General features: G+C 38.3%; 3 protein-coding genes across 3 annotated transcripts in view; 1 reads left to right on the forward strand and 2 right to left on the reverse strand.

The window, feature by feature from the left end:
• LOC144632462 (uncharacterized) overlaps positions 1–12,395 on the forward strand; it is a 39,037-nt gene that overhangs the window by 5,316 nt on the left and 21,326 nt on the right. The gene's annotated exons all lie outside the window — the stretch shown is intronic.
• Positions 1,154–3,524, reverse strand: LOC144632449 (glycogenin-1-like). The gene has a single exon (XM_078491105.1). The coding sequence runs from the start codon at positions 2,974–2,976 to the stop codon at positions 1,759–1,761; it is 1,218 nt and encodes a 405-aa protein (XP_078347231.1). The 5' UTR covers positions 2,977–3,524; the 3' UTR covers positions 1,154–1,758.
• On the reverse strand, positions 9,459–11,208 carry LOC144632456 (glycogenin-1-like). The gene has a single exon (XM_078491112.1). It carries the CDS (start codon positions 11,184–11,186, stop codon positions 10,047–10,049), a length of 1,140 nt encoding a protein of 379 aa, XP_078347238.1. The 5' UTR covers positions 11,187–11,208; the 3' UTR covers positions 9,459–10,046.

Below are 12,395 nucleotides of genomic sequence, written 5' to 3' on the forward strand. Positions count from 1 at the left end.
TTTTTCGCGGAGCGTGTCTAAACGAAAGAGATCACTGTGAAACTGCTAAATTTTATTAAACAGACTTCCAGTAACACAACTTACAGCAATGCAACAAGGTTTTGCTTCGCCGGACAATTTTTATAATTTCGATGGCATCGAAAATGGCGGAGGGTGACAAGGGTCCTTTCCAGGGGCGGATACAGGGGGGGTGGATAGGGTGGATATCCACCCCCCATTTTTCAGTAAAAAAAAATTCGAAATGTCACTTTATTTGAAATAGAAAATAAATAAATAAAGAAAAATTAACTCTCGCTCATGCTGGTTGTTGTTACGCCACGTTTCGCCGTCTGCCGCCACTTAGGGTTAGGGTTAGGGTTAGGCCCTAATGGTCTGCCATCCACCCCCCCCCCCCTTTTGAAATCCTGGATCCGCCCCTGCTTTCACGATCTCATTTGACTCTAAATCTTTTATGTTATGCATCATCGACTTTCGATTTGGTAGTCTTCTACATTTTTTTTTTTTTTTTTTTTTTTTTTTTTTAATTTAATGCTTTAGAAGACTTACACTACAGTACATTACATTTGTTTAACCCTACATATATTACATTGCACAGTACATTATATTATGTTACACAAACATACTACAATACTTACGTTATACGTTACAAAAGTAATTACGGTACATGTTAAACACCTAATTTCCAAAAAACTTAATAATCTTATACATTATATTACAGAGAGTTGATAATTGGCTTCCACTTTTCAACGTGAGTTTTCAGTTTGTTATTTTTTAGGGCAATGGATCGCTCAATTGATTCAATGTATTTTATTTTTATGATAACATGTGGTAAAAGGGGTAGAATATTCTTGAGCCGGTTAGAGTAAATGACCTGTTTACCAATAATAATAATATGATTTAGAAGGGTCCAATTGAGATTCTTTTGAGCTAGGCCGAAAATGATATCGTAATCATTTAAAAAGTCAATATTTATGTCTATGGATTTTAGCCAAAGAATAGTAGTAGTCTTCTACATGTTCTAGGGATTTTCGAATCCTTTACATCTAGGTCTAATTTTCGCACAGATTATGGTTAAGTCAATATTTAGCGGATTTATTGGACGAAAATTTTGGAATGAAATGGACACTAGGCTACCAACATATTCTGTAATATTTTATTTTGCCTTCCTGTATTTTTTACTACAATAGTCTGTTGTATTTACAAACCTCTCAAAGTTCTGATATGTAAACTTTTACTTAGCTTTTTTATTCTATTGTCTCTCTTAGTTATAGCTCTCAGAGTTATTTTAGATGTCCAGTTTCCATTTTCTAGTTTAGATAAAAAATGTTGTAAATAATCATATTTTAATTCATGTTACAAATAATTGGTTGTTGTTGCATGTTGTTGTTGCTGCTGACCACAATTGGTTGTTGTTTCATGTTGTTCTTACTGCTGACCACGATCTGCAATTGAAGGAGCGAAAAAAATTGAAGATATAATCGAAACTCACAAAAAAATAGTGACAAAGGAATACAATATTAGAACAATTTTTTGCTTTCACTAACAACTTGTTCTTGAAAACCTTATTTACAAGGAAATTCGACCACAAATCGACCGACAAAAACACAGACCTTCTTTTCCGTCTTTAGAGTCTTTGAGAGCGCAAGCATGGCAAAAACCGTGTTCAAAATTTTAAGTTCAAATGGATGTCAAAAAGGATGTTGGGACAATACTACAAAAGCTACACGAAACCTCAAACTTCTTTCATCTTCCTACATTTCAATCATCCTCAATGTGGTCGTTACAGTCAGCATAAGGAACAGCGCCAAACTCCTGGGCTGGTCGGAACAACTTTGTAGATCTCCACCAGTCCTCTAAATTATACCTCTCTAACAGTTCATATAAATTCTTCCAGAAAATATATATCATATCATCAGCAACTAGAATTGGTCTGTCATAATCTCTGGCTTCTTTCCTGCTTGGTCTACATTTTGCGGACCATGGCTTAGGTGGATGGTAGCGTGGACCACCGGCAAAATGGAAAGAGTTCAGGGGTCTGTAGATAATGAGTCTGATGTTGAATGAAAAGGGTAGTGCCTTCCAGTTACCAGCATCAGCATAATAATGCCACAGCAAAACTTGATCATCAGGACAAGTATCTATTTTTGTTGTTTCCAGCCACAGGTCCATAATTTCCTGGTAGTACTTGGTGTCTGGTCTGAAAACCAGGAGTCCTGCATTGAAGCATGGATCCACTATTCCTGGTCGGGCACAAGGTGCAGCAGCAAAGTCGTCTGGAATGTCGAACAGTCGATCAATGTTTGTCATCAATATGTAATCAGCATCAACATAAATGATTTTGGAAAATTCTGTGTAGTTCCAGGCGTGGAATCGAGTGTGTGTTCCCTTTATTCTGTATCCAAGTGGCTTCCCAAGCCACCCACTGTTGCGGTCACCACCCAATTTAGCATCCAGCCAGTTACAGTCCATTTCTTCAACCAAACGAGTGTTCCAACCAACGCTTTGAAGCGCTTTCCGTGTAGCCTCGCTCACTGTTTCCGAAATTAACGCGATCATGTTCTTCTGGCAAGAAAACGTGCGTATTGAGTGACCAAGAACCAACGCAGCGGAAGCAAAATTCTCGTCGACCACGATGGTCAGCCATGTAACGTCGCTTCTAGATTTCACGTTCTCTTTGCACCAATCTTGGCCAAAACGACTTTCAATTTGATACATTCTCCATTCCTTGTGAGCCAACTCCATTTTGCTCTCCTCACGCCTCTGCTCATAATTCGTAGCTTCTGAAATAATCAACCTCGTGTATCTAAAGAAATACGCAAGAATGAGCGGTCTCCACACAACGAGAAAAATCACCACAGTTAAGATCGGAATGAGTGTTATGGCGAAGATTGTTCGACGGGTTCCTTTCTTTCTTGTTCGTACATTCTCCATAGTTTGGTGTGATTCGGATTGTTTACTTGACGAAGAACGTAACATTTTTCAACGAATATCTCAATGACGCAGGTTTATTTTTTTTTGGCGGAATCCACTAGCGTTGCGCACCATCGATCAGTCAGTCGTGTGCATCAGTCCGAGACATTCCTTCTTTTTCAAACTTTCTTCTCTTTTAAATATTTTAAGGTTCGTTGAAAGCGTAATCAAACACTGTAGGAAAACAAGAAATGGCACTAGCAACGTTTTAGGAAGTCTTTAATGATTTACGTAAATTAAAATTTTCAATTAAAAGTTTGTTCGCTGGTGAGAGTGGCGTGATCTTACTGCTCTGACGTCATATCCGTTTTTACACTAAGTAACAAAATACAATGCTTATTGTTCAAATGGCCAGCTTTTTCATGAGAAAGTTTTGCACAAGATTTCACAGTTTTTATATAAATTCTGATACAACATAAATTTTAGCCAATCAGAGCGTGCGCAAAACTAAATCGTGAGAGAAATTATCACTTCCCGCGAAATCCCCACGAATTAGTGCCCAGGACTACTCGGACTTCGCATTGTGGGAAGAACGTGAATTTGCACATGTCTGTGATGTTTACAACGAGAACCTATTATCACCTGATTTTTCCTTGCTTACTCATGGAAAACTTATTGACCTACAACTTCCGGACTCGATACGTTGGAACTTAAGTCGTATACGGAATGGAGCTATACGAGAGAATGCAAGAACGTACACATCGCGAGTATCATAAGGATCCGCGCCGGGATATTTTCGCGAATGGCGCCTTTCATGATGGCATTTCGACGGCCGCAGACAGTGACGAAAATTTGGCGCACAAAAAGGGTCTCAAAGAGCACAGTAGCGTTTATACGTTTGTATGGACGTTGCTGTTTGCGGTTGTTTTAATTGTGGAGAACATTTTTCACTTTAAACTCTTCGAAAACTGCCAAGCGTCTATCGTTTTCTACTGGTTGGAAAGTTGTGTTATTGCTCTGTTCTTCAGATTTTGGGGAAGAAAACGAGTCCGAAGGTACGTGAAATATAAGCTTAAAGTTCTTGGATATTATTAGGGAAAGAGGGAAGACCTTCACTGTAGAAAACCCTGCCACCTGGAAGACTTGACCGAAAATTACGCTGCTTTAGAAGAGCAAGCTTAATAACAATTGAATCATCGGGCAATATTTCTCGTATTTTATGTATTATTTATGAAGAATAACAAATCTCTAACGCCTGGTTCACATTTAATAACGGCAGAACGGCAAGGTCACGCAAACGCCAAACAACACAACAGGCGTAGTAATTAATCAATAGAAATCGATATCGAAAATCATTCGATACAATTCGATAGCACTCGATATTGATTAATAACAATCGAACTTACAGAAAAAATATTATTGATTTTTATCCATTAGCAATAATCCACAATTCATCTTGCCGGGTACACATGTAGTCGATGACAGTTTGGAGTCATGTTGTTTTAAGTATATGACTATTTTTATGGACTGAAGATGTCATTATTGCTATTATTTGATATGAATGTAGGTCATTTTGCCCTCAAGATGATAAGCCCTTAACTTGGTCAGACTGATATAATTGCAGGATAATGCCCCAGTAATGCCCCAGGCCGACAGATTGTCCAAAAAATTGAACAGTTGGCAGAGAGGCGATGCTTCGAAGGCAACTGAAATTTGGAGGAAAATCTTTTAACCAAGGGCAGCAAGGGCCTTATCCTCCAGCATATCAGCCATAAAAGGGGTTTGTTTAATTTTTTACACCTCTGATTAACTTCTACAACATGTTTACCAGAACAATATTTCATTATTGTCCAAAGTCCAATATTCATGCTTTTTACCCTCTGATAACCGTTACATACTCTCACGTCAAACACATCATGCGGACAAAATTGGGCAACATTATTAGGCAGCATGCCCCAGCATTATTCCCCAACATATCAGCAAACCAGAAATTTGTTTATCTTAAACACCTTTGATTAATTTCTGCGACAAATATTCAGCGTCCAAGAGCCAATATAATTGTCACTAACACTCACGTCAAATACATCATGCGATACGAAATTAGACAATTAATATCAAGCAGCACGCCCCATCATTATCCTTCAGCAAATCAGCAAGCCAGAAAGTGGTTTGTTTATTTAATACACCTGTGATTAATTTCTACGACATGTTTAATAGACAATAAGGCCAAAGGCCAATATATTTGTGCTTTTAACCGAACGATTATTATTGTTACAAACTCTTACGTCAAACACATCATGCATTACAGATTGGACAATGAATATCAGGAAGCACACCCCATCTGATTTGACATCTTGCTCAATTTCATAGAAGAGAACAAAAACAATCATGGTTATGATTTAAGGCCTATTTTTTTTAATCAAATCATGGTTAATGGCATGTCAAGAAATCTTTCAAGATTCAAAAAATCTACCAAAATATCCTTTTAAAGGATCTTTGGTAGGGGCTTGAAGATCTTGAACAGTCCTTCTCAAACTCATTAATACCATCATCAAATTAAAACAAAGAAAATCATAACCGTTAAGGAGATTTGGATACCCAGTCTTTATTGGCATAGATTTTTACGATTTTATTTTTCCATTTACTCCATAGTTTTGGTTTTGATTGAGAAGATATATTAAGATGGAATCCACTAGGAAGTCGAGTAATATTTATAAAAGTTGGACAAAAATCAAGTACCAGAATAATTTAAATCCTATTGCGTTATTTCCTACCCTTAATAAAAGATAAAGATGTAAGTAATTATCCGTGATATACACCAACAACAATTTCTTATCAGAGTCTGAGAAAATGAATTTCAAAGTTCACAAGGTATAGGCAAAATCTCACGTGTAGCCATTTTGGAAATTCGTCTTAAGCGATTCAGTGGAATTCAGCGGAACTTCGAAATTTGTTTTCGATGTTTGGTGTTGTTAGAAAAGATTTCTTTTGATAAGATATTTGAAGCAGTAACAAAAAATTTTGCAATAAGGTGGAAATAATTCTGGTACAACAATTTCTTATCAGAGTCTGAGAAAATGATATTCAAAGTTCACAAGCTATGGGCAAAAGCTCACATCTTTTAAGCAATTCATGGGAATTCAGTGGAACTTTGAAATTAGTTTTCGATGTTTGGTGTTGTAGAAAAGATTTCTTTCGATAAGATATTTGAAGCAGTAACACAAAAGCTTGCAATCAGGTGTAAATAGTTTTGGTACATAATTTTGTCCAATAACTACTCGAAGTCCTGGCGGATTTCCTCTTAAACACTCAAGACAATGTTTCATCGGCTATCCAAAAACCTCTAATTTCATCAAAAAATACTCCGCTGCGCGTCGTATTTTCAACTCTCTTCTTGGTGTTTGGATATCCTGATAAAACACTGTCTCACCACAGTCACAAATAAATAGGGTGGCCCGCCAACACCAACGGTATTTGCATATCATCACTAACCGTTAGTTGGCTTTAATCTAGGGTTGCAACGATACATTTTCTCACAATACGATACGTACCTCGATACAAGTGCCACGATACGATACACGATACGATACAACATTACATAAAACTGACAAGTGTTATAATTTTACTAATTTCTGTTGGTAACTCAGTTTTTTCCACTGTATCAGCAGCGAAACTTATTTGCAAAGTGAATTTTTCAGGAACCGCATGTTTTTGCTTGTGGGCACACAAGGCTGTGTCAGTCGACAACTAATTGTCGCATCTTTAAAGAATATATGATCGGAAGTGAAGCAGAATGGAACTTCCTTGTCCCACAGGTTAACAAATCGCTATTGAGGGCTTTGACTTGGGTTAAAAAACAGTAAAAACAGTAATTTCTGAAAGTTGCTGAAGAATATTTTATTGTTTCACGATACTGCGATATTTTGTTCAAATACCGATATTCGTATCTTGACAAAAAATATCGCGATTCACCGGTGCACCGGTGTATCGTTGCAGCCCTACTTTAATCTCAGGAGGACTGGTATGCAGTTGGAAATACCAAGTTTTAATTTGGAATGGGAAGGTTGTCTGATACACCCAAAGTGAGACGATTTGACTATAGCACTTATAATTAACAAATTGACTTGAATCAATCAAATTGTCAAAACTTTTCTGCCTTGATGTTGACCTGTTATTCTAGAATTCAATTTCCGCAACAGTTAGAAAACATAGGGGATCCACAATAAGTTCTACAGGATCCAAGATTTGACTTATTTGAAGGCCAAGATTCAGGATTTTTGATGGAAAAGGGAGCGAGATTTGGGGTTGAAATAATGAACTGGACACATGAATTGGCGATTTTACAAGGCGAGATTCAGGACTCCAGTGACAAAAAATAATGTGGTTGCATAGAAAATCAAGTTGTGATCTTCGTGAACACCGCAAAAAGCTGCACAAAGCATTTATTATGACTTACATGAGTTACCTGTATTTCCATGTGTGCCAGTTACATGGGAAAAAAGAAATAAGCTTACAGCTTATTGTCGGTGACCAAAGACTTCAAGACCAGTGCCGAGTGCAACACCCACTGCAAGTCTTTTTATCCCCGGGGGGGGGGGGGGGGGGCACTCAACAAAGTTTTGTATGGGGAGGAGGCTCCGCCCCGAGGTCCAACCCCTTACTCTTTTATGTACCATTTTGACAGAAAAGGTACCCCTTTCATAAACCTTTTTTTTTTTTAAAAAGGTATCCTTTTCATATACCTACATGATATTACTTATACCTAAAACAGGAAGTCTTCCTGTCAATTTTATGTAGCACTTAAAAAATTTGTTATTTTGATTTTCCTAAGCGAAGGAATAGTTCCAACGCTGTGGCATGCCATTTATGATATTAAAACCAAAAAGTTTCGGAACTCTATAGGTTTTAATATTTCGGCTTTTACTGTTCATGTAAGTAACGGATATGAAGACTGCAGAAACAACGATTCCAATGAACTGCCGAGTGAACAGCCAAACATGTGCATAAGCACGTGAAAGGTCTGAACAAACAGACTGAGCAGACGAAGGTCGAAAGTGCAGAAAACCATCCATAAGACTGACTGACTAGAGGGTTTACTGACTAGATGGTAAAGAAAAAAGTCCTAATAGTTATGTTTGTGCAAGTAACCGACGCAATGAGTGGCTATGCTGGTTTACTTAGTAGTGATTTGTTGTCCCTATTTAATTTTATCGTTTAGGTAAATTACCATTGTTAGTTTATAATAGTGAGCTCACTAATAAGTTTTCCTGGATCGGAGTAGATTGTCATGAAAGCTCAGAAAGTCTGCCATTCTCGTCAGGGGCACAGTGACAGACCCCTTAGAGAGATCATTATTTCGCGAAGAGTAAGCTAGAAAAAAAGGGGGTAAGCGCGCGCGGGAAGACGTTACATTGATCTTTTATCCGTATTGTAACGTATCGATAAACTAAAAGCCAAATCAGGGTAAATCTCTCTAAACCACGTTTCAAACTGTGGTACCACAGCTGGCCCTACGTGGCTGAGCTAACTGTTTACAATCTATACCGATGAAACGTTTACAAAAAGTTCAAAACCCTAACCCTAACCCTAACCCTAACCCTAACCCTAAGGTTTCTAGCTAGTTGGTGTAATGTGCAAGGTAAGGCACTTTGTTAATACAAGAATACTTACTCAGCTTTATCAAACAATTATTCCCCACTTTCTTTGTTTCTTATTGTTGTCTAGTTTGGGGCAAAACTTACAAAAACAGCGTTAAATAAATGTTACAAAAGAAAGCCATTTGTCTAATAATGTTTATTCTCTCAACTTGATGCTCACACTAATGTTGTCATCGCCCAGTTCTAATAAGTAAACCCTCAAGGACCCTGGTCAGCCATTGTTTTTGTTTTACATACGGGAATTTCGGTACTATATTTTTCGCGGAGCGTGTCTAAACGAAAGAGATCACTGTGAAACTGCTAAATTTTATTAAACAGACTTCCAGTAACACAACTTACAGCAATGCAACAAGGTTTTGCTTCGCCGGACAATTTTTATAATTTCGATGGCATCGAAAATGGCGGAGGGTGACAAGGGTCCTTTCCAGGGGCGGATACAGGGGGGGTGGATAGGGTGGATATCCACCCCCCATTTTTCAGTAAAAAAAAATTCGAAATGTCACTTTATTTGAAATAGAAAATAAATAAATAAAGAAAAATTAACTCTCGCTCATGCTGGTTGTTGTTACGCCACGTTTCGCCGTCTGCCGCCACTTAGGGTTAGGGTTAGGGTTAGGGTTAGGCCCTAATGGTCTGCCATCCACCCCCCCCCCCTTTTGAAATCCTGGATCCGCCCCTGCTTTCACGATCTCATTTGACTCTAAATCTTTTATGTTATGCATCATCGACTTTCGATTTGGTAGTCTTCTACATGTTCTAGGGATTTTCGAATCCTTTACATCTAGGTCTAATTTTCGCACAGATTATGGTTAAGTCAATATTTAGCGGATTTATTGGACGAAAATTTTGGAATGAAATGGACACTAGGCTACCAACATATTCTGTAATATTTTATTTTGCCTTCCTGTATTTTTTACTACAATAGTCTGTTGTATTTACAAACCTCTCAAAGTTCTGATATGTAAACTTTTACTTAGCTTTTTTATTCTATTGTCTCTCTTAGTTATAGCTCTCAGAGTTATTTTAGATGTCCAGTTACCATTTTCTAGTTTAGATAAAAAATGTTGTAAATAATCATATTTTAATTCATGTTACAAATAATTGGTTGTTGTTGCATGTTGTTGTTGCTGCTGACCACTCTGAAAATAACATTTTCCCACGATCTGCAATTGAAGGAGCGAAAAAAATTGAAGATATAATCGAAACTCACAAAAAAATAGTGACAAAGGAATACAATATTAGAACAATTTTTTGCTTTCACTAACAACTTGTTCTTGAAAACCTTATTTACAAGGAAATTCGACCACAAATCGACCGAGGCAAACACAGACCTTCTTTTCCGTCTTTAGAGTCTTTGAGAGCGCAAGCATGGCAAAAACCGTGTTCAAAATTTTAAGTTCAAATGGATGTCAAAAAGGATGTTGGAACAATACTACAAAAGCTACACGAGACCTCAAACTTCTTTCATCTTCCTACATTTCAATCATCCTCAATGTGGTCGTTACAGTCAGCATAAGGAACAGCGCCAAACTCCTGGGCTGGTCGGAACAACTTTGTAGATCTCCACCAGTCCTCTAAATTATACCTCTCTAACAGTTCATATAAATTCTTCCAGAAAATATATATCATATCATCAGCAACTAGAATTGGTCTGTCATAATCTCTGGCTTCTTTCCTGCTTGGTCTACATTTTGCGGACCATGGCTTAGGTGGATGGTAGCGTGGACCACCGGCAAAATGGAAAGAGTTCAGGGGTCTGTAGATAATGAGTCTGATGTTGAATGAAAAGGGTAGTACCTTCCAGTTACCAGCATCAGCATCAGGACAAGTATCTATTTTTGTTGTTTCCCGCCACAGGTCCATAATTTCCTGGTAGTACTTGGTGTCTGGTCTGAAAACCAGGAGTCCTGCATTGAAGCATGGATCCACTATTCCTGGTCGGGCACAAGGTGCAGCAGCAAAGTCGTCTGGAATGTCGAACAGTCGATCAATGTTTGTCATCAATATGTAATCAGCATCAACATAAATGATTTTGGAAAATTCTGTGTAGTTCCAGGCGTGGAATCGAGTGTGTGTTCCCTTTATTCTGTATCCAAGTGGCTTCCCAAGCCACCCACTGTTGCGGTCACCACCCAATTTAGCATCCAGCCAGTTACAGTCCATTTCTTCAACCAAACGAGTGTTCCAACCAACGCTTTGAAGCGCTTTCCGTGTAGCCTCGCTCACTGTTTCCGAAATTAACGCGATCATGTTCTTCTGGCAAGAAAACGTGCGTATTGAGTGACCAAGAACCAACGCAGCGGAAGCAAAATTCTCGTCGACCACGATGGTCAGCCATGTAACGTCGCTTCTAGATTTCACGTTCTCTTTGCACCAATCTTGGCCAAAACGACTTTCAATTTGATACATTCTCCATTCCTTGTCGGCCAGCTCCATTTTGTTCTCTTCACGCCTCTGCTCAAAGTTCATAGCTTCTGAAATAATCAACCTTGAGTATCTGAAGAAATACGGAAGAAAGAGCGGTCTCCACACAACGAGAAAAATCACCAGAGTTAAGATCGGTATGAGTGTTATGGCGCAGATTGTTCGACGGGTTCCTTTCTTTTTTTGTTCGTACATTCTCCATAGTTTGGGGTGATTCGGGTTGTTTACTCGACGAAGAACGTAACATTTTTCAACGAATACCTCAATGGCGTAGGTTTATTTTTTTGGCGGAATCCACTAGCACAGTACTAGCGTTGCGCACCATCGATCAGTCAGTCGTATGCAGCAGTCCGAGACATTCCTTCTTTTTCAAACTGTCTTCTCTTTTAAATATTTTAAGGTCAGTTGAAATCGTAATGAAACATTTACGTAAATTAAAATTTTCAATTAAAAGTTTGGTCTCTGGTGAGAGTGGCGTGATCTCATGGGTCTGACGTCATATCCATTTTTACACTTGGTGACAAAATAAAAGGCTTATTGTTCGTATGGCCAGCTTTTTCATAAGAAAGTTTCGGACAAGATTTCACAGTTTTGATACAAATTCTGATAAAACATAAATTTTAGCCAATCAGAGCGTGCGCAAAACTAAATCGTGAGAAGAATATCACTTCCCGCTAAATCCCCATGAATTAGTGCCCAGGACTACTCGGACTTCGCATTGTGTGAAGAACGTGAATTTGCACATGTGATGTTTACAACGAGAACCTATTATCACCTGATTTTTCCTTGCTTACTCATGGAAAACGTATTGACCTACAACTTCCGGATCTTATTCCCCCCGGATGATAACGACGATCCAATTTGGGGGCTCTGGCTCATGGACTATAAGTAATGTTTGTACTCCTGCTTATTTCGCCCTGTTTATTTTGCCCTGTTGATGAAAACGGAAGCTTTGATTCTGTGATCGACTGTAATGTAACCAACTTGCTAAACTAGGCTCAGCCATTGGACAGATTATGTTCAGCAAATACCAAAAGAGGTTTCTAGCTAGTTGGTGTAGTATTTAGCAAGATACTTTGTTAATACAAGAGTACTTACTCAGCTTTATCACACAATTATTCCCCCATTTCTTTCTTATAGTTTTCTAGTTTGGGGCAACACTAACAAAAACAACATTGAACCCTTTAAATAGATTTTACATAAGAAAGCCATCCGTCTAATAATGTTTATTCTCTAAACTTCATGTTACGTTAGTCTTCTCATTGCCCAGTTCTAATTAGGCCTACTCTGGGACCTTAACTCGCTGCGAGATTGTGCGAGTTAATGCGAGTTTAGGCGAGTTAAGGAAAAAATGAGCTTACCTAACAGTTGCGAGTTAAGGCGAGTTAAGGAAAAATGACCTAC

The sequence above is a fragment of the Oculina patagonica genome, chromosome 12, assembly GCF_052425735.1.
Source record: "Oculina patagonica isolate OP01 chromosome 12, crgOcupat, whole genome shotgun sequence".
NCBI lineage: Eukaryota > Metazoa > Cnidaria > Anthozoa > Scleractinia > Oculinidae > Oculina > Oculina patagonica.

Bases quoted from the DNA above. Each gene is read 5' to 3' on its own strand.
- LOC144632449 (XM_078491105.1), bottom strand. From the start codon at position 2,976: ATGTTACGTTCTTCGTCAAGTAAACAATCCGAATCACACCAAACTATG.
- LOC144632456 (XM_078491112.1), bottom strand. From the start codon at position 11,186: ATGTACGAACAAAAAAAGAAAGGAACCCGTCGAACAATCTGCGCCATA.